The sequence below is a fragment of the Chiloscyllium punctatum genome, chromosome 5 (assembly GCF_047496795.1).
Source record: "Chiloscyllium punctatum isolate Juve2018m chromosome 5, sChiPun1.3, whole genome shotgun sequence".
Taxonomy (NCBI): Eukaryota; Metazoa; Chordata; class Chondrichthyes; order Orectolobiformes; family Hemiscylliidae; genus Chiloscyllium; species Chiloscyllium punctatum.
This window is the reverse complement of record NC_092743.1, coordinates 11149600-11177483: the sequence shown is the minus strand read 5'-3', so window position 1 is coordinate 11177483 and position 27884 is coordinate 11149600. Positions and strand designations below refer to the sequence as shown.

At 41.1% G+C, this 27884-nt stretch overlaps 1 protein-coding gene across 5 annotated transcripts in view; it reads right to left on the bottom strand.

The window, feature by feature from the left end:
- Window positions 1-27884, bottom strand: part of LOC140476882 (intermembrane lipid transfer protein VPS13B-like) — a 957534-nt gene that overhangs the window by 344412 nt on the left and 585238 nt on the right. For all 5 annotated transcript variants that reach the window (XR_011960620.1, XM_072569770.1, XM_072569768.1 and 2 more), the window contains exon 25: window positions 13202-13405. Coding sequence is in view for 4 of the 5 variants with exons in the window: in XM_072569770.1 (XP_072425871.1) it covers window positions 13202-13405 (204 nt within the window). In the remaining variant the exon portion in view is untranslated. The remainder of the gene's footprint in view (window positions 1-13201; window positions 13406-27884) is intronic.

The window sequence follows — 27884 nt, the reverse complement described above, 5'->3', positions numbered from 1 at the left end:
AGTCACTTAAATGTCCCTATGTCTCTGACTTTACTACCACTGCTGTCAGTGCATTCTATGCACCCACCACACTCTGCGTAAAGAACCTACCTCTGATATCTCCCCTATACATTCCTCCAAACACATAAAATTATGACCCATCGTAACAGCCATTTCTGCCCTGGGGAAAAGCCTCTGGCTATCTTCTCTATCTATGCCTCTATCAAGTTGCCTCTCTTCCTTCTTCTCTCCAGAGTGAAAAGCCCTAGCTCACTCAACCTCTATTCATAAAACAAGCCCTCCAGTCCAGGCAGCATCCTGGTAAATCTCCTCTGCACCCTCTCTGAAGCATCTACATCTTTCTTATAATGAGGGGACCAGAACGAGACAATATTCCAAATGTGGTCTGACCAGGGTTTTATACAGCTGCAGCAAAACCTCATGGCTCTTAAACTCAATCCCCTGATAATGAAAGCCAGAACACCACATGCCTTCTTGACTACCCTGTCAATTTGGGTGCCAACTTGGAGGGACCTACAGACATGGACCCCAAGATCCCACTGTTCCTCCACACTGCCAAGAAACCTGTCTTTAACCTGGTATTCAGCATTCAAATTTGACCCTCCAAAATGAATCACTTCACATTTATCCAGGCTGAACTCAATCTGTCACTTCACAGTCCAGCTCTGCATCCTATCAATGTCTTGTAGCCTGCAACAGCTCTCAACACTATCTGCAAAACCATCAACCTTTGTGGCATCAGCAAACAGACTAACCCACCCTTCCACTTCTTCATCCAAGTCATTTTTAAAAACTACAAATAGCAGAGATGTAAGAACATATCCCTGAGGGACACCAAAAGCCACCAACGTCCAATACTTCCATCCACTACCACTCGCTGTCTTCTTTCGGCCAACCAATTCTCTATCCAGAAAGCCATATTTCCCTGTATCCCATACCTTCGAACTTTCTGAATGAGCTATCTTAGGAGGAAACTTATCAAACGTCTCACTGAAATCCACATACACATCCACTGCTCAACTTTCGTCAACTTGTCTCATCACATCCTCAAAGAACTCAATAAGGCTTGTGAGGCACGACCTTCCCATTACAAAGGCATGCCTACTGTTTTTAATCAAACTATATTTTTCCAAATAGTCATAAATCCTATCTCTCAGAATCCTTTCCAGTACCTTGCTTACCACAGACGTAACACTGACTGGTCTGTAATTCCCAGGGATTTCCCAATTCAATTTCTTGAACAGAGGAACAACATTCGCCTCCCTCCAATCAGCTGGTACCATTCCCGTGGAGAGTGTGGATGCAAACATCATCGCCAGAGGCACAGCAACCTCACTTCCCGGAGTAACCTTGGATATATCTGTACCGGTCCTGCAGACTTATCTATCTTAATGCTTCACAGAATTTCCAGCACATCCACTTACTTAATATCAATCTTACTTAATATTAACCTGGTCCATGGTGTTCTTACCATCAACAGAGCCCCTCTCTCTACTGAACACTGAAGGAAAACACTCATTTAGGGCCTTCCCAACCTAGTCAGACTCCATGCACTAGTTCCCTCCACTATCCCTGATCAGCCCTACTATCTCCGATTATTCTCTTATTCCTCACAAGTATAGAACGCCTTCCGGTATTCCATAATCTTTCCTGCCAAGGCTTTCTCCTGCCACTTTCTAGCTTTCCTCAGTCCATTTTTGAGTTCTTTCCTAGCTACCCTGTAATCTTCTAAAGCTGTGCCAATCCTTGCTTCCTCATCCTTAAGTAAGCTTCCTTCTTCCTTTTGACAAGCAACTCCACTGCTCTTATTATCCAAGGCATCTTCACCTTACCACTCCTTGCCTGTCTCAGTGGGACAAAGTTATCCAACACTCACAACAAGTGCTCCTTAAACAGCCTCCACATTTCTGTCATGCATTTCCCATAGAACAATTGTTCCTAATTTATACTCCACAGCTCCTATTTAATAGCAGTACATTTTCCCCTCTCCCAATGAAATATTTTCCCATACTGTCTGTTCCTATCCCTCTCCATGGCTATGGTAAAGGTGAGGCAGTTGTGGTCACGGTCACCAAAACGCTCTCCTACGGAGAGATCAGACACCTGGCTTGGCTCGTTACCTAGCCCCCAAGTTGGCCTATCTACATAGGGAGTCAGGAATCCCTCCTGACAAATTTGGCTCTATCCAGACTATCTGCACTAAGGAGATTCCAATCAATATTAGGGAAATTTAAGTCACCTATAATAATTACTCGGTTACATCTGCACCTTTCCAAGATCTGCTGCCCAATCTGTTCTTCCTTCTCTCTGCTGTTATTGGGAGGTCTATTGATGCTTCACAGAATTTCCAGCACATCCACTTACTTAATATCAATCTGTTCAATCAAACTGCTCCTTTCCTGTCACTGATTTCCACCCATACTGACTCAGTAGACAAACTCTCCTCAAGAACCTTCTTTTCTGCAGCTGTAATGCACTCTCTTATTAACAATGTTATTCCTTGCCCCATTTTAAACCCCCCTCCTGTTCGTTACAAAAGACTGGAACATCCAGCAACCAATCCTGCCTCTGTGAAATCCACGTCTCCATTATGGCCACAACATTGTAGTTCCAAATACTGATCCATGCTTTAAGTTAATCACTCTTATTCCTGACACCCAAACATATTACCTCACTTAGAACAAAGAACAAAGAAAATTTACAGCCCAGGAACAGGCCCTTCAGTCCCCCCAAGCCTGACCCGATCCAAATGTACTGTCTAAACCTGTCGGTCAATTCCTAAGCATCTGTATCCCTCTGCTCCCCACCTACTCATGCATCTCTCCAGACGCATCTTAAATTAATCTACTGTGCCTGTCTCTACCACCCTCTGTGTGAAGTACTTGCTGTGTGTATCCCCCTTAAACTTTCCACCGTTCACCTTGAAAGTGCGACCTCTTGTTATTGAATCCTTCACCTTGGGAAGAATCTTTTCTCTATCCACCCTGTCTATACCCTTAATGATTTTGTAAACCTCAATCAGGTCCCCCCTCAATCTCCTTTTTCCTAATGAAAATAAACCTAACCCACTCAACCCTTCTTCATAGCTAGCACCTTCCATACCAGGCAACAACATCGTAAACCGTTTCTGCACTCTCTCCAAAGCATCCACATCCTTTTGGTAATGTGGCGACCAGAACTATACACAGTATTCTACATGCGGCCGAACCAATGTCTTGTACAATTTTAACATGATTTGCCAGCTCTTATATTCAATACCCCGTCCAATGAAGGCAAGCATATTATATGCCTTCTTGACCACTCTATCCACCTGTGCAGCAACCTTCAGGGTACAATGGATCTGCACTCCCAGATCTCTCTGCCCATCAACTTTTCCCAAAGCTCTTCTGCTCATTGTATAATTCGCTCTAGAATTAAACTTGCCTAAATGCATCACTTCACGCTTGTCTGGATTGAAAACCATCTGCCACTTTTCCGCCCAACTCTCCACTCTATCTATATCCTCCTGTATTCTCTGACAGTCCTTTATGCTTTCTGCTACTCCACCAATCTTCATGTCATCTGCAAACTTGATCATACCAACAGTGCCCTCTTCCAGATCATTTATGTATATTACAAACAACAGTGGCCCTAACACTGACCCCTGTGGAACACCACTGGTCACCTTTCTCCATTTCGAGAAACTCCCTTCAACTACCACTCTCTGTCTCCTGTTGCTCAACCAGTTCTTTACCCACCTAGCTAGAACACCCTGCACACCATGTGACTTCACTTTCTCCATTAGTCTACCATGGGGAACCTTATCAAATGCTTTACTAAAGTCCATGTATATGACATCAACAGCCCTTCCTTCATCTAACAACTTGGTCACTTCCTCGAGGAACTCTATTCAGTTGGTAAGGCACGATCTCCCCCGCACAAAACCATGTTGCCTATCACTGATAAGCCCATTCTTTTCTAAATATAAGTACATCCTATCCCTCGGTAACCTTCTCCAGCAACTTTCCCACCAATGACGGCAGGCTCACTGGGCTGTAGTTATCCGGAATACTACTCCCCTTCTTGTACAGGGGGACAACATAAGCAACGCTCTAGTCCTCCGGCACCTCACCTGTATTTATAGATGCCACAAAGATATCTGTCAGGGCCCCAGCTATTTCCTCTCTCGCCTCCCTCAGCAACCTGGAATAGATCCCATCCAGTCCTGGAGATTTGTCCACCTTAATAACCTCTAGCCTACCCAACACATCTTCCCTACTTATGTCAACATGATCTAGACTAATCAAACTTCTATCTCTAATCTCAACATTCATCATGTTCCTCTCCTGAGCAAACACTGATGCAAAGTAATCATTCAGAATCTCACCCATTCTCTCAGGTTCAACACATAGCCTTCCTTCGTTATCCTTTAGTGGACCAATCCTTTCTCTTTAGTTATTTGCTTGCTTCTTATATAAGAATAAAATGCTTTGAGATTCTTCTTAATTCTGCTTGCTAAAGCTAATTTCACGACCACTTTTAGCCCGCTTGATTCCTCATTTAAGACTCGTCCTTTTCTTCCGATATTTTTCCAGGGCCTGTTCTGTTCTTAGCTGCCTAGACCCTATGTACGCTTCCCTTTTCCTCTTGGCTAGTTGCACAATTTCTCCTGTCATCCACAGTTCACGAATCTTGCCCTTCCTATCCTTTGCCTTCAACGGGACGTGCCTATCCTTTAACCTATCTTTGAAAGCCTCCCACATCTCAAATGTGGACTTCCCTTCAAATAGCTGTGTCCAACCCACATTTCCGAGCTCCTGCCTAATTTTGATATAATTGGCTTTGGCCCAGTTTAATACTCTTCCCTTAGGACCACTCTCTTATTTATCTACAAGTATTCTAAAACTTACAGAATTGTGGTCACTGTTCCCAAAGAAATCCCCCCACTGCAACTTCTACCACCAGGCCTGGCTCGTTCCCCAGTACCAGGTCCAATATGGTCCCTTCCCTCATCAGACTATTGACATATTGTGCTAGGAAACTCTCCTGGACACTTCTTACAAATTCTACCCCATCCAGACCTGTGACGTTAAGTGTATCCCAGTCAATGTTGGGAAAATTAAAATCTCCTATCACCACTACCCTAGTGCCTCTACATTTTTCCATAATCTGTTTATCTATTTGTTCTTCTACCTCACACTCACTGTTGGGAGGCCTGTAATACACCCCAACAATGTGACTGCACCCTCCATAGTGTGTACCTTTAGCACAGCCATGATATTGTCCTTGACCAGCAATGCAACTCCAACCCCACCCCACTCCCACTTTAATTCCCTCCCAGTCCTGTCTGAAGTGTCTATATCCTGGAACATTTAATTGCCAATCATCATACCCTTCCTTCAACCAAGTCTCTGTGATTGCAATAACGCCATACTCCCAGGCACTAATCCAAGCCCTAAGTTCATCTGCCTTACACACTATACTCCTTGCATTAAAGTAGATGCATTGCAGGCCACCAGTTTTTTTTGTGCTCATCTGCTCTCTGCCTACTCTTCCCTTTATTAATGCTATCTTCATAATTCTGACAGTCTCCAGTCTCCACCTCGCTGCCTACTTGTTTTCTCTTCTGGTGCCCAGCCTCCTGCCACATTAGTTTAAAACCTCCCCCAAGGACACTGGTTCCAGTCTGGTTCAGATGTAGACCATCCATTTTGTAATAGTCCCACCTTCCCCAGAACCGGTCCCAATATCCAACAAATCTGAACCCCTCCCTCCTACACCATCTCTCAAGCCACGTGTTCATCCTGCCCCAAATATAAATTAAGCCCTTACCTTCCCGGCAGCCCTCACTTCACTCCACCTTCTCTCCTCTGTCAAAATGGAGGCCCCCTACTCAGCAGTACCATGTCCATTCCTGCTCAGTGTGTATTCCACCTATTCACGAGATAAGCTTTTAAAGGATTAACTTACCTCCTCATAGCCCCTGGTTCTTACTCTCACGACTCCCATTCCTGCTGCAAAAATGGAGGTCTGAAGCAGATTAGATTTGAACCTGGGCCTTCTTGTATCACTATCTTTGAATTACCACTAAATCAAAAGAACCCTCCACTCCATTTTTTATGCTTTTGAAAAGCAAAGCAATAGAGTTTCTCATTAGGCCAATTAAGGAGGATTGTGGCTTGTCAAGTGCACATGACATGGTCCAATTCACCTCATTAATTTCAGGTTCCTAGTTTAACAAGCACACCAAACAAGTTAGACGCCAAGAAAGCTTGCCATGAAATCAGAGCGAGTACCTAGTGAATACAGTTAATCACTTATTTACAGGGCCCTCATGTTGGACAGTGGGCAACAGCATTCCAAGACACGATCCACAGATACAGGCCACATGCACGCAATGTCTAAGTACACTGGCATCTGATAAGAACCAGCCTCCAAGAACTTACGGAAGACTTCTGCAATTCAATTCTGCATCATCAAATATCATTTTAATGTTGCTGTACACACACCATGTGTTCAGGAGCATACACCCAGCCCACAGACTGGACCAGGCTGCAATGTCAAGCTCTTCCCATGCTGTCATGGTACAGTTACATAATTGCTGATCTAGTCATCCAGAGACACAGGTAATGTACTAGGGACCATAGTTCAAACCCCACTATAACAGACGAGTGAATTTGAATTCAATAAAAATCTGGAATTAAAAGTCTGATGATGACCAGGAAATCACTGTCCACTGTCAGAAAATACCATCTGGCTCACTAATGTCCTACAAGGAAGGAAATCAGTCGTCTGTACCTGGCCTGGTCTACCTCTGACGCCAGATGTAATGAAATGTGGTTGACTTTTAACGGACTTCTGAAGTAGGGTTTAGATCAGAGTGGTGCTGGAAAAGCACAACAGGTCAGGCAGCATCCGAGGAACAGGAAAATCGACGTTTCGGACAAAAGCCCTTCATCAGGAATACAGCCTCTGAAGTAGTCTAGCAATTATATCAGCGGTAAGAGAATGTCTTAGAAAAAGGAATAAAACCTGATGGACACGTGGCATCGACTAAGGCACTGGAAATGAAACCAGCAAACACAGCACTGTTTGCCTTGCAAAGTTATTCGAACCGACATCACGGGCAGAACCTGTCCCACTGACGAAGTAACAGTCTGACATAGTCATACTCTTGGACTCTTACTTTAAACACAATGTGTCCGTTATGGCATCGAGGTAGAAGAACTGCCTTTGGAATGATGGAGAAAGCTCAAAAGGCCAAATGGCCTACTCCTATTCCATAGTTCAACACCACCATAATTGTTATGTCCTGTCCTGCCAGCAGGACAAACCCAGCAAAGGTGGAAACACAGTAAAACTAGTCTCCACCTAAGTTAATGAATCAGTGCTCCTCCATGTGAGCTGAACAGCATTTCCATCAACAGCAGCAGAATCACAGTCCACACAATCCGCAACTTCATGGTCCAGCATGACCCCACTCTCCCATTATCAACAACCAGGTAATCAACCTTGATTCAATTTAGAGTGCAATAAGGCATGCCATGAGCAGCATCAGGTGTACCTAAAAATGTGGCGTCAACTTGGTCAAGCTACATAACAGGACTACTCGTTACAAACAGCAAAAGCAGCAGTGCTAGACAGAGCTAAACAATTTCATAACCAGCACATTCAGGTCTAACTCTGCAGCCCTGCCACATCCAGTTATGAATAGTGGTGGAAAATTAAACAGCTCACTAGAGGAGATGACTCCCCATCATTAATAAATGAGGAGTCCAGCACATGAAATCAGCCAAAAAGGATCAGAGGAATGTCTGTGGAGATCAGGAGCAATTAAATGATGGAAGAACTAACCCTTTGGCATGAAAGGGATAAATTAATGTTAAATAATTATTATGAAGAATCATTCTGGACGTAAGCTTGCTCGCTGAGCTGGAAGGTTCATTTTCAGATGTTTTGTCACCATACTTGGTAACATAATCAGCGAGCCTCTGGTGAAGCACTGGTGTTATGTCCCACTTTCTATTTATGTTTAGGTTTCCTTGGAATGGTGATGTCATTTCCAGTTCTTTTCTTAGAAGGTGGTAGATGGGATCCAAATCAATGCGTTTCTGATAGAGTTCCAGTTGGAGTGGTATGCTTCCAGAAATTCTCGTGCATGTCTCTGCCTGGCTTGTCCTAGGATCGATGTGCTGCCCCAGTCAAATGATGAATAATTTGTCACTCAGATCTAAGGTCACAGGTATTAATCAAGCTATTAATTCTCACTATACATTTATATTTAAAATGTTTTTATTTAATCATTTCACTACTGGGGAGATAGTAGCACAGAGGTAGTAATCAGACGAGTAATCTAGAGGCTAGAATCTCTGGGAACACAAGCTAAAATCTGACCATGAAGCTGGTGGAATTCAAATATAATTAGCAGAAAATTTTAAAAATCAGATTTCACAAATTATTCTCAGTAATGGTTCCCATGAAACAGTCATCAATTGTGGTGAAGGCCCATCTTGTTTACTAATACCTTTCTTGAAAGGGAACGTAGGCACCACAGGCTAGGAAAGCATTTATTCTCCATTCTTAATTACTCCAGAGAAGGTAGTTGCATGATGCCTTCTTGAACTGCTGCAATCCTTCAGGTACAGGAATATTTGTGATGCAGTTAGGAAATGAGTTCCAGGATTATGAAGCAGTGACTTTGAAAAAGCACCAATATATTGCCAAATCAGAATGGTGCATGACCTAGAGGGGACCCTGCAGGTGGTGATGTTCCCATGCATTGCTGCACTTGTCCTTCTATATAGCAGAGGTCGTGGGTTTGAACGGTGCGATCCAAGGAACCTTGATGAGTTGTTGTAGTGCACCTCTCAGACAGTACCTCCTGCTGCCACAGTGTCTCAATGGTAAATAATGATGTGCTATGATGTTCGAGGTGCTGTGCTTTGTCAACCTTCTAGAACATTGGTGAAGCTCCAAACATCCAGGTAGATACGGAGTATTCCATCACACTCCTGGCCTGTGCTTTGTAGATGGCAGACAGGCTGAGGACAGTAAAGAGATGTGAAGCTGAAATATTCCCAGTTTCTGACCTGCTGTTGCTGTTGCAATACGTATATGCCTCATGCAGCTCAGTTTCTGGTCAATGGTAACCCCCAGGATGTTGATAGTGGGGAATACAGTGAAGGTAATGCTGATTGTTATGAGGCGATGATTAGATTTTTTTTTGAACTGATCATTGCCTGCATGAATGTTATTTTCTACTTATCAATCCAAGTATATCAACAGGCCAACTTCAGGAAGTCACAAATGATACTGAACATTGATGCAAATATCAATTAATCCACTTCTGATCTAACAGTGGAGGAATGTTAACTTATGAGGCAAGTAAAGATGGTTGCACCTCGACACCTCCCTGAGAAAATATTGCGGTGATGTCTTGGGGCAGAGATGATTGCCTTCCAACCAGCACAACCATCTTTATTTGTAATAGATCTGATTCCAACCAGCAGAGGGTTTTCCCGATTTCTAATGGCTTCACACCACGCTACATGATGAAATATTAGGGCAGATGGCCAAAAGCCTAGTCAAAGATGTAGGTTGTAAGGGGAGTCCTGAAGGAGACAGAGTAGAGGTTTTTTTTAAAAGAACTATATTTGACAGTTGCAATGTATACCATATGACTACTGTCAGCGATTTTCTTCATTCAAACTTTCCAACAGCAAATAACTTCTCAAAAACAGAACCACAGCAATACTATTATGTAAAAATGAACATATGGAAAAGCTTAAAATGCTTGCCCAGGTTTTAGTCCCAATTTCCTTTTTAGCTTCTCCAATATCCTCATCGCATTGGAGTTGCTCTTGGCTGCCAGCAAAGCAACCAAAACACAAGGGCAATTAGCTTTTCCAGCACAAGAAACATTCACACAAGATAACATGCCTTTTATGAGACAAAGCACTCGTTGATGAAACAAGTGTCATTTTGTACCATAGATTGTTGTCCCCAAGCTAAAAGGTTGAGTGTAAGCTCCACTCTAAACTTGAGCAAAATCCAGACCAATGATGAAGAGCAACATGGAGGCTGTGTTACACTGTTGGTGGCAAAGCTCCATGTGATTGCAAATATAGTGAATGACACTACTTGAAGATGAGGAGAAATGGTCCTTGTCAACATTCAGCCACCCCTGGAAGCAAATTGACTTGTCATTATTCATTAGCTGTCCACAGTGATAGAACTCCCACAATGGTATTAGAGAATCTCAGAAATCTGACTTGGCACAAATAAACGTATGCCTTTAAGTGAGAATGAAAAAAAAAGCTTCCAAGAGATGCCATTCCATGTTCTTACTGCTTTTGTCCTTAATGCCAGTAAAGGCTTAGGAGTAGAGAGTGGTTGTAGAAGCAATACAAACAGAAAGTGCTGGAGAAAGTCAGGAGGTCTGGCAGCCTCTGTTGAGAGAGAAACACAGAGCAATGTTCTAATGAATTCTTTGTAAGCCATTAACTTCAGTTCTACCAGGGCTCCTGTTGTTATATTTGGTGAAATACTCCCATAATGTTTCACAAGAGTATAACCGAGGAATAGCTGGAGTGCTGGTATCAGTAACCCAAAGGTCATGAGTTCAAACTGCACCGGGGTTAAATTGATTAAATAATTGTTAAAGGTCCTGAATTGTTTTAAAAAAACATTTAATTTACCCGTTTTTCAAAGAAGGAAATGTCCTGTCTAAGCCTGTATATGATCCAGTCTCACTCATATATAGTTGTTTCTTAATATGCTCAGTGTCAAAATTGCTGCTTAGTTGTAAAACAATTGCTAAAATGATTTTCCACTTGCACTGACAATGCAACAGCATTATAATGTGCATAACTTATTTGATTTTGAAATGCTCATCCACATTTTCATATCCCTTCATAATCTCACCTCTTTCCAGTTCCAGTACATCTTTTTGCCCGTCACCCAATAATATGTCAAAACTCTATTCATTCTGACCTCTTGTACATTTCCTATTTTCTTCACCCAATCATTGGCAGCAGTAACATCAACTACTGAAGTTCCTACATTTTGGAAATTCCTCACTGAATCACTAACCTCTAAATCTCTCTGTCTACTTCTAACTCTTTGACCGTGTTTTAGTCATCTTGTCCGAATACCTGTATCTGTCTTTGGACTTTACAACTACATTTAAATGTGTAACATATTGACAAGCTGCTCTTGTTATTAAATTATTCTTTAAACTAAACAGGAATAATAAATGTACATTTTCAAGTTCATTTATCAGCTCAATACAATATTGTACACCTGAGGCATTCCCACTTTATTGCGAGAACATAAGATTTATCATGAAAGAAAATGCAAGTTAAACAGTGAATGCTCATACTTCAAAAAACAACTTCTATCAATTTTGAAAGAAATTAAATCTTATAAAATCTTTTGTTAGGGCATTGTTGCTCTGGGTGATATATAATGGAAGTGACTGTACAAATTTAATTCCAAGAGGAATTAATAGTGAGGATAGATTCAATCTTCTGATTGAGAATCACAACCTCTTGGTAATTCAACAATGCTTTTAATTTTATTAATGATATCCAAAATCATATACTTATTTCTAAGTAATTTTTGTATTTTATATTATTTTCTCTTTTCCTCCAAACTTCAAAGCAAGTCAAGAATGTTGCAGAATCTTACACACATTTTCCCACACTTCAATCTGCCAAATTATATGCAAACATCCAGTATATCATCAACTGCGCGATGTTTAATGAATTTAACGAAATGAGGAGTTTATTTTCCTTTAAAGAAAACTGTCTTCATTCATCAAAAGACACAAACACATAAGGTCTGTACCCCTTGTTCTGCCCGGAGGTACAGAGATGATCACTTTTTCGGCACTCTGATACTTCCCCTTAGTAAAACATTCTTGCATTCTTGTTCAATCACTTGGTCTCCCCACAGACCAAACAGTTCAACTACTTCTCCCACTTGAGTAAACAGATAGAGTGGGCTGTCACAGCTTGCACAACATAATATTTCTAAGCTCAGGGGTGGTATAAGTGATTAAACACTCCCTGTGTGCCACAACTCACATCACTGCTTTACCATTTTCATCATAATTCAGGAAGCTAAATAGAGTCTGCCTCTGCATTTGAGACGTGTGTAAGGTCATCAGCATGAAAAGAAATACTCTCAGCAGCAATCAGTATTACATTCAAATGAAAAGCTGTAAATACAATTAAACTTATTTTAAACTGGACTTTAAAACTGAATTTTAATTCACGACAAAACTAAAATAACCATCAAAACACAAAATAATACTATTTGCAAGCTTATGATCTAGTGACATGTTTAGGTTCAGAAAAATAGAAAGAAACATAATTCACAGTTCATTTAGCAACTTTTAACACCATCTTAAGATGTACATTAGCTATGAACATTTAGGCCATAAAATCATGTTCAGAGAGAAAGTATGGTTCCTCTGAAGACTTTTCCAATATAAATTTTAAAATGTCACCTGACATAAGATCACATACTGCTGGTCAAAACCAGCTTTTCAAAGTTTTAAAAACTTAATTAGGTGATGAAAACATGAAGTATGAGCAAATAAAGAGATGCATAATATTAACAGGTCGAGCAGTTATCCATGCATTGCTTTTGCAGGAAACCCACATTGTGCCAATGATTTTAAATGTTTTACCAACCCTCCCTTTGCTTTGACTCTATAATCACACGTGACTTTTTATTAACCTTTTGAAAACCTTTGATAGTCCTGCAAAAAATTCACAAGCCTTTATGGGACAATACCTGTGACCATTGATCATTCCTTGTAATTACTAAGAGTTTAGATTTCTGGCCTCATGCTTAATGGCACCGTTTACTTTCTACTGGGCTCATAGTAGGGAGATTTCCAACTTTAGTTGGCCAAAAAAAATTGGTGGTAGCAGATTGGCTGACCAACATGGACTGTTTTGCATTGAAGTCATTTGATCATGGGCTGTTACACGTGTTCAACCTGTCTATGGTAATTTTGTATCCTGCTGAAGGTGAAAGTTTTGCTCAGGATTTCCACTGGCAAACCATGATGAAAATGGTCCCACCATAACTATTCAATTGAGCCTTTGCTCACAATCACAGTTAAAAGTACCTGAAAAAGAATAGGAAACACTTACTGCAGAATCAAAGGAAGTAGTACAGCTTTTTAGGTTGATAAGAAGTGTATGCATACCTCTGTGGTGGTTCCAATATCAGCAGAAGGACTACAAGTGCTAGCATCTGGTGGTGCTGTACTGACACTACTTCTTACTGGTGACCCTGGCATTGGTCCTATGACAGATTCAGGATGCGTAGAAGACTGCCGCAGTATGCCTTTCTTCTGTATTTTATCCCAGGCATTGTTCATGCTGTGCGCAAGCTCATACAACAACTGGACCTGGTAAAAGACAATAAGATGGATTTCAGCAAAATTTCAAGACATTTGTGATACTTTTGCAGTGGCTGACTAGCCCAGCACTCATTGACCATTCCTAGTTGCCCAGAGGGAAGTTAAGAGTCAACCACATTGCTGTGGGTCTGGAGTCATAGGTAGGCCAGACCAGATAAGGATGGTAGTTTCTTTTCCTAAAGGACATTTGTGAAGCAGATGGCTTTTTTTGACAGTTGACAATGGATTCATGGTCATCATTATACATTTAATACCAGATTTTTAAAATGGAATTCAAATTCCACTATCTGCCATGGTGGGATTTGAATCCAGGTCCTCTGAACATTATCTGGATCTCTGGATTAATAGTCTAGCTACAATACCACTAGGTATTGGTTTGCTCAATCTTTAATGTTTGCTTCTCCCATTCTCAGTAAAAACATTTTCTCTCTCAAAACCCCTTTGTTCCTCTTGGCAAAGCTCAGATTTTCTCACTTGCATTTCTGAGCAGTCCAGATTTAACCACTGGCTGGGCCAAGTCAAATGTTACCAGACTTGATTGACCTCTGTTAAAAGGATCTCCCAGAGAGAAAGATTACTCCCCCTTTTCCTTTAACAACTGACGTCTTAATTTCCTGATCATTGCCTAATCCACTCAGCTCCAAGTAGTTCAGTGGCTTCTTTATCACTCAGAGCACTTGTTCAGACTCTCTCCATCCCCATATCCACCAAAGTAAATTTATACCCATGCTCCCCACCACAAACTATCTTCCAAACCTGCATATTTTGCCCAGTGTCCTTCTCATCTAGCTAGTTCTTATCTTATCCGAGACCAATTTTTCTGCTCTCTTGAACTCCACTCCCTAAAGACGCTAACCTGCTAACGTTTCTTTCAGATCCCTGCTCTTGACACTGACTTCTCCTGAGATAAATGCAACTGTCCTTTCTGAAAGAGCTGGCATTACCTATCTTCCCCTACAAATAAAAGCCTCAGCCTCTGACCTTGCAAAGTACCATCCCATCTTCAATCCTTCTGTCTCCAACATATGCCACCAAGTTCCAGGATAAGCCTTCACACTGCAGCAGCTAGCATCCCGTACTTGAATTACGCTAATCAGTCAGTTTTCACCCCTGTCACTTTGCCAAAATGGTCCTGAGCAAAGTCACGAATGGCATTTGTGCTAAGTAGGATTGTGGTATAATTTCCCTCTTGGTCCACTCTGCAGCTTTTGAAATCACAATCACATCTTCCTCAAATGACATTCCTCTAATTTTCATCACAGGATCAGTTTCCACAAACATGCTAATAAACACAATTCTAACTCTCCACCACCTCTCTTGACTATCCACTGCCAGACTACAATCTTGCCTTAAATTAGCCAAACTCTTTTTGTATTTGTTCATGGGATGTGGCCATTACTGGCTAAGCTAGCATTTATTGCCCTTCCCTAATTACCTGGAAGCCAGTTAAGAGTCAACCACATTGTTGTGGGTGTGGAGTCACAAATAGGCTAGACCAGGTAAGGATGGCAGATTTCCTTCCCCAAAGGACATTAGTAAATCAGATATGCTTTTACAATGGTCATATAATTGCCATTAGACTAGTTTTCTTGAGCTCCAGAATTTTGTTGAATTCAAATGTCATATAAGATAATCAGAGGGTTAGATAGGGTGGACAGTGAGAGCCTTTTTTCCTCAGATAGCGATGGCTAGCATGAGGGGACATAGCTTTAAACTGAGGTCACTAGATATAGGACAGATGTCATAAGTAGTTTCTTTACTCAGAGAGTAGTAGGAGCAGCCTGCAACAGAAGTAGCCTGCCAACTTCCTGATGAAGGGCTTTTGCCCAAAACATCGATTTTCCTGCTCTTTGGATGTTGCCTGACCTGCTGTGCTTTTCCAGCACCACTCTAATCCAAAAACCTTGCCAACTTTAAGGGAATTTAAATGGTCTTTGGATAGACATATGGATGAGAATGGAATAGTGTAGGTTGGATGGGCTTCAGACTGGTTTCACAGGACAGCGCAACATCGAGAGCTGAAGGGCCCGTACTGCGCTGTAATGTTCTATGTTCTATCTACTCAGTACAATCAAGTTAAGACTTCAATAATCCACTTATGACAGAATAAAGGAACAGATAAAAATTAATGATGGGACAGGTTTAAGGAGCTACTCCTAACATTTCTAACACATCAGCAGGAAGTAAATTTTATTACTGAATGCTTTTGCAAAGCCAAGATAAACTTGACCAATAATCACTGCTTGTCTAATAAAATGATAAACAATGAGACCAAAGACTGTAAAACTTGGTGAATCACTTGAAACTTCCATACTCTTGATAATGAATCAAAGAACAAAATGTGCTGCAAACCAAGATTAGTTGTTTCTCGCATTCAAATAGGGTGCTTAATTTATAAAAAGATACATTTTGTGACCAAAACATCTTCACTGTGCAGAGTCAAACTGAAAAAAATATGTAATCTTGCTTTCTACACTTTATAATTAGATACTGAGTTGAAACTTATCCTGCAACTCATACAGGTGTTAAGTGAACTGAAATAGAACACAATAAATACTAAGTGGAATATCATTTCACTTTAAGAAAACCACACAGCATAGGGTGAGGTCATGGGGCCCATCTCATATTGCAAGAATATTCAGAGACCCACACATTCTCTCATTCCTCATTGCACTGCAAGCATTTCATTTTCAAACATCTTCACAATTCCTTTTTGAAAGTTACTCGTGAATCGGTTTCAAATACATTTTCAGGGACTGCAGTGAAGGTCTTTTGAAGTTCCTTAATGTACAGGGCTACAAACCAGGAGATGGGAAGTATGACTGGGTTAGATCTGGCTGGTAAAAGCACAATAGACTAAATGGCCAACTACTTTGCTAAGAACTGACAATGGCAACACTTTGCATTAAAAACATTTCCTGAAGTTACCTCTGCTCATTTATTAATCACTTTAATCTGTCCTCTGGCTCCAACCTGCTGCCATTTAGTCTCACAATACTATTCATCAGTTTGAACATCTCTATTAAATCTCCACTTAAATTTCACTGTCCTAAAGAAAAAATAATCCCAATTTCTCTAATCACTCCTCAATCTGGAATCCCTCAACTCGGTATGATTCACAGAATTAACTCAGAAGCATTACTCTATAAAGTTCCATACAAATGAGTAATTGAAAGGGTCATTTCACTCAACAAATCGTGCTGCTGCTAAAAATGAAAATGTAACTATATTGTAAGACAATTGTGTTTTACAGAAATAATTTAGAACCACTCAGTGTTAGGTGCACAGTAAAAGGCCAACTCTATAGGTCAATAGACTCAATGCTAATTTTTTCCTCTGTTGAGGCACCTTGTCTAAACCAACTCTCCTGTTCCATCTCTATTAATATTGCTTAACACGGGGGGATCTAAGATGGCGGTGATCTGAGAAGATCACACTGCAGAGCTTCGCATCGTAGCAGGAGCAGGACAGTCCTTTAACCCATCCAACCCAGGTCATCAGGATTTCTTGGGGCGCTGGAAAGATTGTGGAGCCCCAAGAAACATTTAAAAATTGACTTACCTGTATTTTCAGTTGTCCAGAAATGCCTAAAAAGGGAGGAGGAGCATCTGAGGCCAGGCCTGCGGCAGCCTCAGAGCCGATTACTCTCCAGGACCTGGTGAACCAGCTCTCAAAATCTCATGAGATGCTGGGGCAACAGATCGAAGAGAAGCTGCCTCCAGTCTCTCTCATGCTGCAGAAGCATGAGCAGCAGCTGGGAGACCTGGAGAAGAGGACAGATGAGGTGGAGCACAGGGTCACAGCGGTGGAAGCTGATGCCAGTTCATTCAAGGATGAGATCCAAGCCCTGGAGACGCAGGTTTGTAATTTGCATGACCAGGTGGATGATCTTGAAAACAGGGGCAGGAGAAAAACATTCGGATCATCGGTCTGCCTGAGGGTAAGGAAGGTGAGCGGCCTGCGGAATTTGTTGAAGATTGGCTTCCGAAACTCCTTGTCTTGGAGACTGGCATGAGAGGATTGAACATAGAGAGGGCTCACTGGGTCGCAGTGCGGAGGTCGGGTCTGGGTCAACGCCCTCGTCCTTTCCTGGTGCAGTTCCATCATTATCGGGATAAGGAGAGAGTCACGGAGGCTTCCAGACTCCAGGGGAAGGATCCAAAGGCCCTAATTTACGAGGGGTCTAAGATCATGTTTTTTCTGGACTTCTCAGCGGTGGTGATCCAGAAATGAAAATCGTATGATGGTCTCAAGAGAAGACTGAAGGAGCTTGGGATTCAGTACTCCCTGAGATATCCGGCAGTGCTTTGAATCACCTTGGATGGATCTATGCATCTCTTTGACACATCAGAGAAGGCAAGAGACTTTGTTGACAAACTAACCTAATTTGAACAATTGTAGTATGTATAAATATTGTTGCTTGGGTATGTGTTTATCATTCTGTAAAAGAAGTGGAGGAAATCCAGTTGGAGCTTTGTTTTTCCCCCTTTTTTTTCCTCTATTGATAATAATTTGGTTCAAACTGTGTCTGGCGATGGTTAAGATGTACATTTTAAATTCTGAAGTTAGAACATACCAAAGGATGGGTGGGGTATTTATTCCCCTTTTTATTATAAAAGAATGTTTTTTTTATTCATATTGCTATTCTATGGGGTGTTTATTCTTTTTAGCTTGTGCTTGCGATGTGGCTCTAGCTGGGAGAAATGAAGGTGGTTGAGATGGTTAGGTGCCTATTTATGGGCAGTTCAGGACGGGTAGTTGCCCTCTCTGGGCAAGGGGTGAGTTCCCCTACTCAGCGCTATTGGCGCTTTACATGATGGTTTGTTTTCTGGTTTTTGTTGTTTTTTATTTTTAATAATTTTGTACATTTGTTAAATGTAGTGGTTTTAGTTTATGTAGTTTTTATATTTGGTGGACCATGCGACACTAAGGCTCAGCAATTTGTGGTTCGGGTTCCTCCTCTCTGGAATTTAAATGTAATTGCAGAAGATTATGGCTAATGATTTGATTAAATGTCTACCTGGAATATCAAGGGAAGTCACTTACCAATTAAGAGGAAGAAGGTACTCGAGTCTTACAAAGGAGAAGGTGGATATTGCTTTGTTACAGGAGACACATTTGGAAGACAAAGAGCATCTTAAATTACAGCAGAATGGCTTTGACCAAGTTTATTTTTCACCATTTAATACCAGAAGAAGGGGAGTGGCCATATTGGTAAGGAAAAATCTCTCATTTAAATTGTTGGAATGTGTTAAAGACACATACGGGAGGTTTGTAATTCTTAAAAGCCTTGATAAATGGGGAAGAATATGGCATTTTAAATGTTTATTGTCCCCCAGCTCATCCTCTTAAATTCTTGGTAGATGCTTTTTCTAAACTGATAAGTCTCAAGTCTCGGCACATCATTATCAGGGGAGATTTTAACTGCCTCATGGACCCCAGAATAGACAGGTTGCGTAAAGGTCCCTCGATACCCTCTGCACAAACTAAACAGTTATTGGGGTTTGTGTGGGGAATTAGGATTGGTGTACGTCTGGAGGTGTCTCCACCCTACAAGTAGGGATTTCACGTTTTTCTCCAATCCGCACAGATGTCAGGGGGATTGATTTTTTTTCTGACCCCTGCTGCAACCCTGGATCTGGTGGCATCCTGTACGATTGGTAATATTGCCATCTCTGATCATGCTCCAGTGTACCTCATGGTTAAAATTAAGGATGTTACAATGGATTCAAGGTACTGGCGAATGGACCCCTTTATTCTCATGGACAGCAAGTTTGTGGAGTATTTCTCTAAGGAATTTCGGGCATTCCTAGACATCAACATAGGCTCGGTTGATAGCTTATCTGTTCTCTGGGAAACTGCCAAAGCTTATATCAGGGGGTTAGTTATTTCATATTCCACAAGTAGGAAGCGGCAGAAGGGTGAGCAGCAACGTCTCCTTGAAGCACGGTTGAAGGCAGCTGAGAAGGCCTATTTTGACAGACCCTCGTTGGTCAAACGACAGAGGATTACGGCACTGCGGTCTGCACTAAGTTCCGTGCTCACGCAGATGGCAAAGAAGGAGCTGGCTTTTGCAAAGCAAAGGTTATACGAGCATGGTGACAAGCCAGGCAAATACTTAGCATACATTGCCAGAAAGAGAAGTGCCCCACAAACCATTACAGCGATTAGGGAAGGGTCTGGGAACCTAACATGTGATTCTAAAAAGATTAATGTGGCGTTCCAGAGATTCAACTCGAAGTCATATCAGTCTGAGAATTGTGAGGAGGGGCAGGCCAAAATGGAATCCTTTTTGTTAGAGATCTGAAGCTTCCGGGTGTGAATCCCGAACAACAGTCCTTTCTCAATGCCCCATCATCAGAGCGAGAAGTGCAGGAAGCTGTGAGGCAGCTTCAGAGTGGAAAGGTGCCCGGTCCTGATGGATTTCCCAGTGAATTCTATAAGGAATTTATAAGCATACTGTCAGGCCCGATGCTGAATATGTTTAATGATTCATACAGTCATGTTTGTCTCCCACCATCTCTGAGAGAGACCAATATTTCACTTATCCTTAAAAAAGGGAAGGATCCGGAAGACTGTGCTTCGTACAGGCCCATCTCGCTCTTAAATGTGGACTTTAAAGTCCTCTCTAAGGCTCTTGCGTTAAGGCTGGAGACTGTGTTACCCTCTATTATTAAAGAGGATCAGACGGGCTTCATGAAGGGTCGCAGATCCTCCAATAACGTTAGGAGGCTGCTTAACGTAATTCAAGCATGCCAACAGCAGTCAATGCAGGGATTGGTGATTTCTTTAGATGCAGAGAAGGCATTTGACCGAGTTGAGTGGCCGTACCTTTTCTATACTCTAGACCAGTTTAGTCTGGGCAAAGTTTTCATAAGATGGGTAAAGGTTCTCTACAGTGTACCTCTCGCTGCGGTCATTACCAACGGGGTACAATCAAGCAATTTTAATATTTCTAGGGGCAGCCGGCAGGGCTGTCCCCTTTCACCATTACTTTTTACGTTGGTGATTGAACCGTTGGAGATCATTCGTGGGGATCTCAATATATCAGCTCCAGAACTGGGGTCAAAATTACATAAGATCTCGCTGCATGCAGATGATGTTCTAATTTTCTTGACAAATCCAGCAGTCTCAGGGCTTTGCCTGATACAATTCACGCGTTTGGCGCTTTTTCAGGGTATAAGATTAATTTTGCTAAATCAGAGGCTATGCCTATGGGTGGTCTTGCGAAAGAGTTGGCTCTTAAGAGTGACTATAGATTCCCATTTAGGTGGCCACAGGGGGGGTTTGTGTATTTGGGCATATTCATTACTCCAGTTTTGGATTGGCTGTTCAAAGACAATTTTACTCAATTATTTGAAAAAATTAAACAAGATCTCCAAAGATGGGAGGCACTTCCAGTCTCATGGTTGGGTCGGATAGCGCTTATTAAGATGAATATTCTCCCTCGTTTGCTATACCCTATATGGATGTTCCCTCTGATTTTCAATAAACAAACACTCAGGAGACTGAACGGTTGGTTCAGCTCCTTTATCTGGCACTGTAAACGGCCCCTCATTAAATTAGCCAAACTGCAGTCGGCTCACAGATTGGGGGGAGCAGACCTTCCGGACATTAAAAATTACCAATTAAGCTCGCTTTTCACCTACGTAAGTGATTGGGTTTGTGGGGACTCTCTTTCAATATGGCTAGATATCAAAGCATCCCAGGCACAGTGCCCCCCTTACAGTTTGCTGTTTTTGGACAAGGGGAGGACAGTTAGGGAATATTGCCATGACCCAATAGTCATCAATACTGTTAAAGCATGGAGGGCAATTCGGCAGAGGGAAGGTAATATTGGCAAAACATCTTTGTTTACACTTTTAGTGGGTATGCCGGGTTTTCAACCAGGTATGATAGATTCAGGATTTAAACGTTGGGCAGCTAGGGGTATATCTTGCATGGGTGATTTATTTGGGGGAGATGTAATGATGTCCTTCGATCAGTTAGTATGGAAGTATAGTTACCTAATAGAGACCTCTTTCGTTTTTTTTTCAAGTTAGGGATTTTATTCAAAAAAGGACCACACTTTTGACTGATCCCTACAAATCTGACATAGAAAGAGGGGTACTAAGGGCTAATTGGGGGGTGCCACCTCAGATGAGTTTGATCGACTCTGCAAGATGTGGGAAAGAGAGCTGGGTGTTGAAGTTTCTTCAGAGGCATTGGAGGATATTTGGGAGAATGCAAGGAAGGTATCAATTTGCAATAGGACCCATGCTTTACAGTTGAAGATTCTCCACAGGGTCCCAGACCATTTGTCAAAATTTAAACCAGGGGTATCTTCAGCATGCCCCAAGTTCAAAGTCTGTACGGGTACTCTTACCCATTGTCTTTGGTCTTGTGACAGACTTCAAATATATTGGAGCGCTGTGGTCTGTGCAATGGAGAGGATTTTAGGTGTAGGGGTGGAGAAGGACCCTATTTCGCTCCTTTTGGGCCTACCCATTGTATTTCCTGCAGACTCGCATAAGGCAAAACTTTTCAATATTCTTATGTTCTGTGCAAGGAAGAATATCTTGCTAGGTTGGATATCAGAAACCCCCCCCCAGGCCTGTCGGGTTGGCGGAAGATTGTTATGGAGCATATTCCCCTGGATTTTCACACAAATATGGTACACCACAAAACTGAGAATTTTTACAAGACAAGGCAACCCTTTTTGAAATACCTGGACACAGATTTATCTGCCACACTAACAAGGGCTTTTATATAGCCGTAACGATTGTGTTTCATGAGACCAATATCCAGGGAGGAGAAACTGTGAATGTATGAGTGTTTTGTTTGGCTGAGCAGAGTTATTACTACTTATTTGTTTGTTGTTAGGTATTTATTTAGTTAGTTAAATAGCTAGTTTAGGTTTTTTTTTAATTTTATACTTCTCTATATATGTTTATACATTCGTATAGGAAGGTGGGTTGGGGAATGTTTTTATGATTTGAGTTTAGTTTTGTACTGTTTTGAATTGCATTGTTTTGTATTTGTTGTAATATTTAAAAATCTATTTTTTCTTAATAAACATATATTATATAAAAAATTGCTTAACACTGTTACTTCTTCAAAGAAAAAGAATTCTAGATTGTGAAGGGATAAATGAGCTGCACTCAAAATGAACACAGCTGCGTTCCATACCAAACATTTTCATTTCAAAATAAAATCCCCAGCTTTTGAAAATGTTCAGCCTCTAGGGAGATGAAGACTGTGAAATTTGCTTCTCATGTGGGTTACACAGATGCAGAAAGTCATGTTGTCACTCCAATTCTGAGGGTTAGCTAAGCTCCGTTTTAGGAATTTCCAAACAATCTTGCATGGTTTATAAATAGAAAGTTACTAAAAGATGTGGCTGAAACTGTTGATTTCCAAGACCATTGGGCCTTTCAACATCCCAGTTCTTTCAAAACAAGTCAAAACTCATCTCTTCAACCATGCCTTCAATTATTATCTATTCTTTCCAATGCATTCCTACCTTTTACAACAGGAGAACACAACATCATAATGTTACTGAATGAACAATGCAGTGACCTGGGCTGTTGCTTCAAAACATGAGTTCAAATCCAGCCAGGGAAGGTGAAAAAGTTACTGCTGAAAAACGAGGTCGGGTTTTCATCTGCACCTATCAGGACAGGTACAAGCATGTCAAAATTCAAAACGAGCAGCAACTTACACTCCATAGGAAAAGGTTGGTAAGCTGAATTTTATTGGTTGAAATGCTGCCATAGATAAAGCATCAGGGAATAAATGTCCCTCACGTTTCTGTTTAATTATAAAAGGTGCAATGCATGGACAAGTATTTTTTTCTCTGCTAGCATTTGCCAGTTCTAGCAAATGTAAGTGAGCCATTACAAGTCTCTCTGATAATCCTGGTTTGGTTGTTGGTTTTAACACATTCAGGATTGTTTAGCAGAGTCAGTCTAATTGCATAATCGAATATAAATGTTAGATATTACATTCCAAGCTCTGCAGGGATAATTTGGTTAAGTACAACGAATACCCTGCCTGTTGTGAACTGCTGAATGGGTGTGCTGTTTAATAAGATACGCCAGTTGCTTGGACGTATGGCCTAAATACCCAATATCAGACCAGTATTAAAATTCAAACACCACATTATTTACCAATGGGAGGCAGAATGTCTTTTTGGCTTAACTGCAGCAGCGTGGTAAGGGAGAAGACCACTTGTATTACAATGGCATCGTAGCAGTGTGAAGTGGCTAGCTTCACATGTTGCGCAAATGTTTCTGAGCTTATCTTTTGAAGTAATTTAATTTTGATTGGACATTCGGCAGATCTGAAAGGTTCCATGATACACAGCATGAAATCATCATGCAGGGTAGCTCAAAAGTCACTCAATTTGGCATCAGGACTAAACTGTGACCAATTTGCTATGTACCAGTAAGGCCAATTTTATAGCTCATAGTACTGTAAGAATCCCAATGTATGTATTGACTGTTGAAAGAAATTTGCTATCCTTATGCAGTCAGGCCTTTTTCCTTTTATTCATTCACAAGTTGTGGAAATCTTTCATGAGACCATCATTTATCACCCATTTCTATTGCCCTAGACAAGGCGGTGGTGAACTGGCTTCTTAAAGACCTGCAGTTTCTGGAGCATAAAATCAGCCACAGTGCTATTAGAAAGGAAGTCCCAAGAATTTGACCTAATGACAGTGACGGAATGGCAAAATGTTTCCAAGTCAGTATCATGAGCAGCTTGGAGTGGAACTTGCAGGTGTAGTGTTCCTGCTACTGTTTTTGATCTTCTAGATAGTAGAGGCGATAGGTTTGGAAGGTACCGCTGAAGAAGCCACAATGAGTCATGGCATTACTTCGAGTGGATGGCACATTGTTATGTAACTGTTAGTTGGTCGCAAAGGGAATGAATTTTGAAGGTGATAGATGGCGTGCTAATCAAGCAAGCTGCTTTGTCCTGGAAAATATCAAGCTTCTTTAGTTTTGTTGGAGCTGCACTTCACCCAGGTAATTGGCAGTTATTCCATCACACTTTTGACTTGTGCTTTGTAGATGGTGGAGTCCTTGGGGAGACAGAAGGCAAGTTGCTCATGTAGGGTGGCACAGAGGCTCAGTGGTTAGCATTCTTTCCTTACAGCACCAGGGTCCCGGGTTCGATTCCCGCCTCTGAGTGGAGTTTGCACATTCGCCCAGGGTCTGCGTGGGTTTCCTCCAGGTAAAATGATTTCCTCCCACAATCCAAAGGTGAGCAGTTTAGGTGAATTGGCCATGCTAAATTGCCCATAGTGTTACGTGCAGTAGTCAGGGACAATTATAGGGTAGGGGAATGGGTCCAGGTGGGTTACTTTTCAGAGGGTCGGTGTGGACTTGTTGGGCCAAAGGGCCTGTTTTCAAATTGTACATAATCTAATCTAATCTAGAATTCCAAGTCTCTGATCTGCTCTTGTAGCCACATTTATATGGTCAGTCCAGTCACTTCACCTGACAAAGGAGGAGTGCTCTGAAAGCTTGTGATTTCAAATAAACCTGTTGGACTATAATCTGGTGTTGTGTGACTTCTGACTCAGGAGAAAGTGAGGACTGCAGATGCTGGAGATCAGAGCTGAAAATGTGTTGCTGGAAAAGCACAGCAGGTCAGGCACCATCCAATGAACAGGGGAATCGACCCTTCGGGCATAAGCCCTTCTTCAGGAAAGAAGGGCTTATGCCCGAAACATCGATTTTCCTGTTCCATGGATGCTGCCTGACCTGCTGCGCTTTTCCAGCAACACATTTTCAGTTCGGACTTCTGACTCAGTCCAGAACAGCTTCTGGTTAATTGTAACCACCTCAGCATATTGATAGTGAGAGATTCAAGGATGATAATGCCACTGAATCTCAAGCGGTGACTGTTAGATTCTCTTTTGTTGGAGACATTTATTACCTTGCACATGCGTGGAATGTGTATATAACTCCAGACTGACAGCAATGTGCTTGACTTTTAACTTCCCTCTGAAATAGCCCAGCAATCCACACAGTTGTATCAAACCCCTACAGAGGAAAAAGAAACTTTCTAATGGGTAATAAATGCTGGCCTTGCTTCAACACTCAAATCCCAGAGCAAATAATATAATTTCATCCCAATCCCTCATTGTATAGTTAAGTGAAAATCATCCATGTCGAAAATGCAGAGCAAGTTATTCTGTGGTAAATTCAATACTAGATAACTTCATGGAACTACCATTCAATTTGATTGATTCACTCAAACTTCATAAAGCATTTTTTACACCTACTTATACACAATACACACTGATTTCTACTTCATGATGTTTTTAAATAAATAATCTTCCTTTCTTAATATTAGAAGATGTTTTGGGTAACAGTAAAACAAGTTTTTTTTTCAGGTCTAATTATGTTGCTAGTTTGTTTGCAGTTTTGTTGGAAGGAATGCTGCACCTGATAAAGCTGACTTCAGCAGAGGATCTATCAGTGATGAAGAGTAAGATTATCAGTCTTGCAAGACAAATGTAATGAAAAAAGCTTAATTTGTTTCTTCAATTCAACAATAATGCTACATTCTCAAAATACAACTGCCAAATTACAACTGGAACAAATCTGTTGCTATTTAAAAAGATTCCAAAGCAAACCACTTCAAAACAAATAGTACTGACTAAATTATTGCCAGCATCATCTTACAAATTTAAAAAATGTTTTTTCACAAACTCACTCCCTCAAACACTGTTCTTTCTGACCACTATTCTTGAAACGTTCAAATTTTCCAACTATGTTTGTTTATACCACTTTCATGCCATTATAGAAAGGACTTTCATGCAAAAAGATATACAAGGCAGAAGAACTGTAACTTAAAATAAATCACAGAACTTAACTCAAACACACACACACACACACACTCTCTCTCTCTCTCTCTCGTCAAGCATCAGACTAATGAAATTATTCAAGATTCTGTGCTGACAAATGGTTAATGACCACTCAAATAAGAGCTAAGTCCTACAGATGCTAGAAATCTGAAATACAAACAAAAAAAACTACAGAAACACAGCAGTCTGTCAGCATCTGGGGAGAGATAATCCATGTTTCAAGTCTGATACAACCCTCCTTCAGAACAAGTTATTGACAATCGCTAACTATCTGGTATGGCCATATATTTACACTTGAAAGACTAGATTTTTGAGCACTATTAAACCATAAGATTCATATTTAAATGAGATGAAATTTCAATGGTTACATTTTTTGAGGATTTTGGTAATCAAAGCCAAATTTAAGTTTTGCAAAACCAGCTATATTTCATCATAGAACTAGAGAGAAAGATGGAGTTAGGATTTTCACTGGCTTAACCATTGCAATGTGGGATGAAAGGCCTTAAACGCAGTCAACGCCAATTATCTAGTGTCTGGTCTCAGCTCTAAAGTTCCCACTGGCCAAGGGCCTCTCAATTTCTGTCACCTTATTCTCGCTTCCAAAGACACCTCCATTTTGAGGATTTTCATCCAGTCTTCTAACTGGCCAATTCTCCCAGTGGGAGTGCTGAGTGGCCGAGAGATGTATGGGCAGTAAATTAGTAGGTCACTTCCCAAAAGATTGTGCCAGAGTGCACAAAATGATCCTCACACTTGGAAATGACCTTCAATAGAAGACTACAGCTACTAAGAGCTGTTGAAAGGAAATATGAATGGCAACATGTAAATAAAAGTTGACATTAAGAGTGAGTGGCTTACAATGATGTTTGCCCAAAATTAGATGCAGCTGATAGTGTAACAGACAACAAAGTAATGACAGATATATTAAATGAGTGTGTTGCATGTATTTTCACTGAAGACAATAAAACAACAGGGATAGAAACAGAAAAAGGGGAAAAGCTTTGTCGATTTGATTCAAGTTTTTAAAAAATTGTAAGGGAGGAAATAATAGGACTAAAATATCTATCTCCAGGACCTATTAATTTTGGCCTCAGGATATTGAAACAACAAGGACCAGTCATTATCTTTCAACACTCTTGTTGTCAGATACTGGATTACGCTTCCATCACTGCATTATTGGAACAGTGAGAGGACAGAAAGCAGGAAACTCAGGCCTATCAGTTGTGGGGAATTTACCAATCAGGTAGAATGTCTCAGCATTTAAACAATGTTGGGATGATCAAAGAGGGAATGCATGGCCTTGTTGAAGGTTCTGTGCTGATCACGTAGATGAAGCTACAGAGTTTTTGCGTAGGACACCAAGTTCAGATAGACAGCAAATATTGCAGAAAGGAGAAGCAAGTTTGATGCAGTGAAACAAAATCAGAGCAGGCAACAGTTCAAAATGAGGCGGTACAAAGTGATATTCTTTAAGCTCATGAATGACCAATTGGAGTATTTTTTTTAAATGGAAGAAACCTACTAACTGTAGAAGAGTAAAAGAATTATGAGTTTAATTACACAAAATCTAACAGATAAGCAAAACAATTAAAAATGGTGAACAAATGC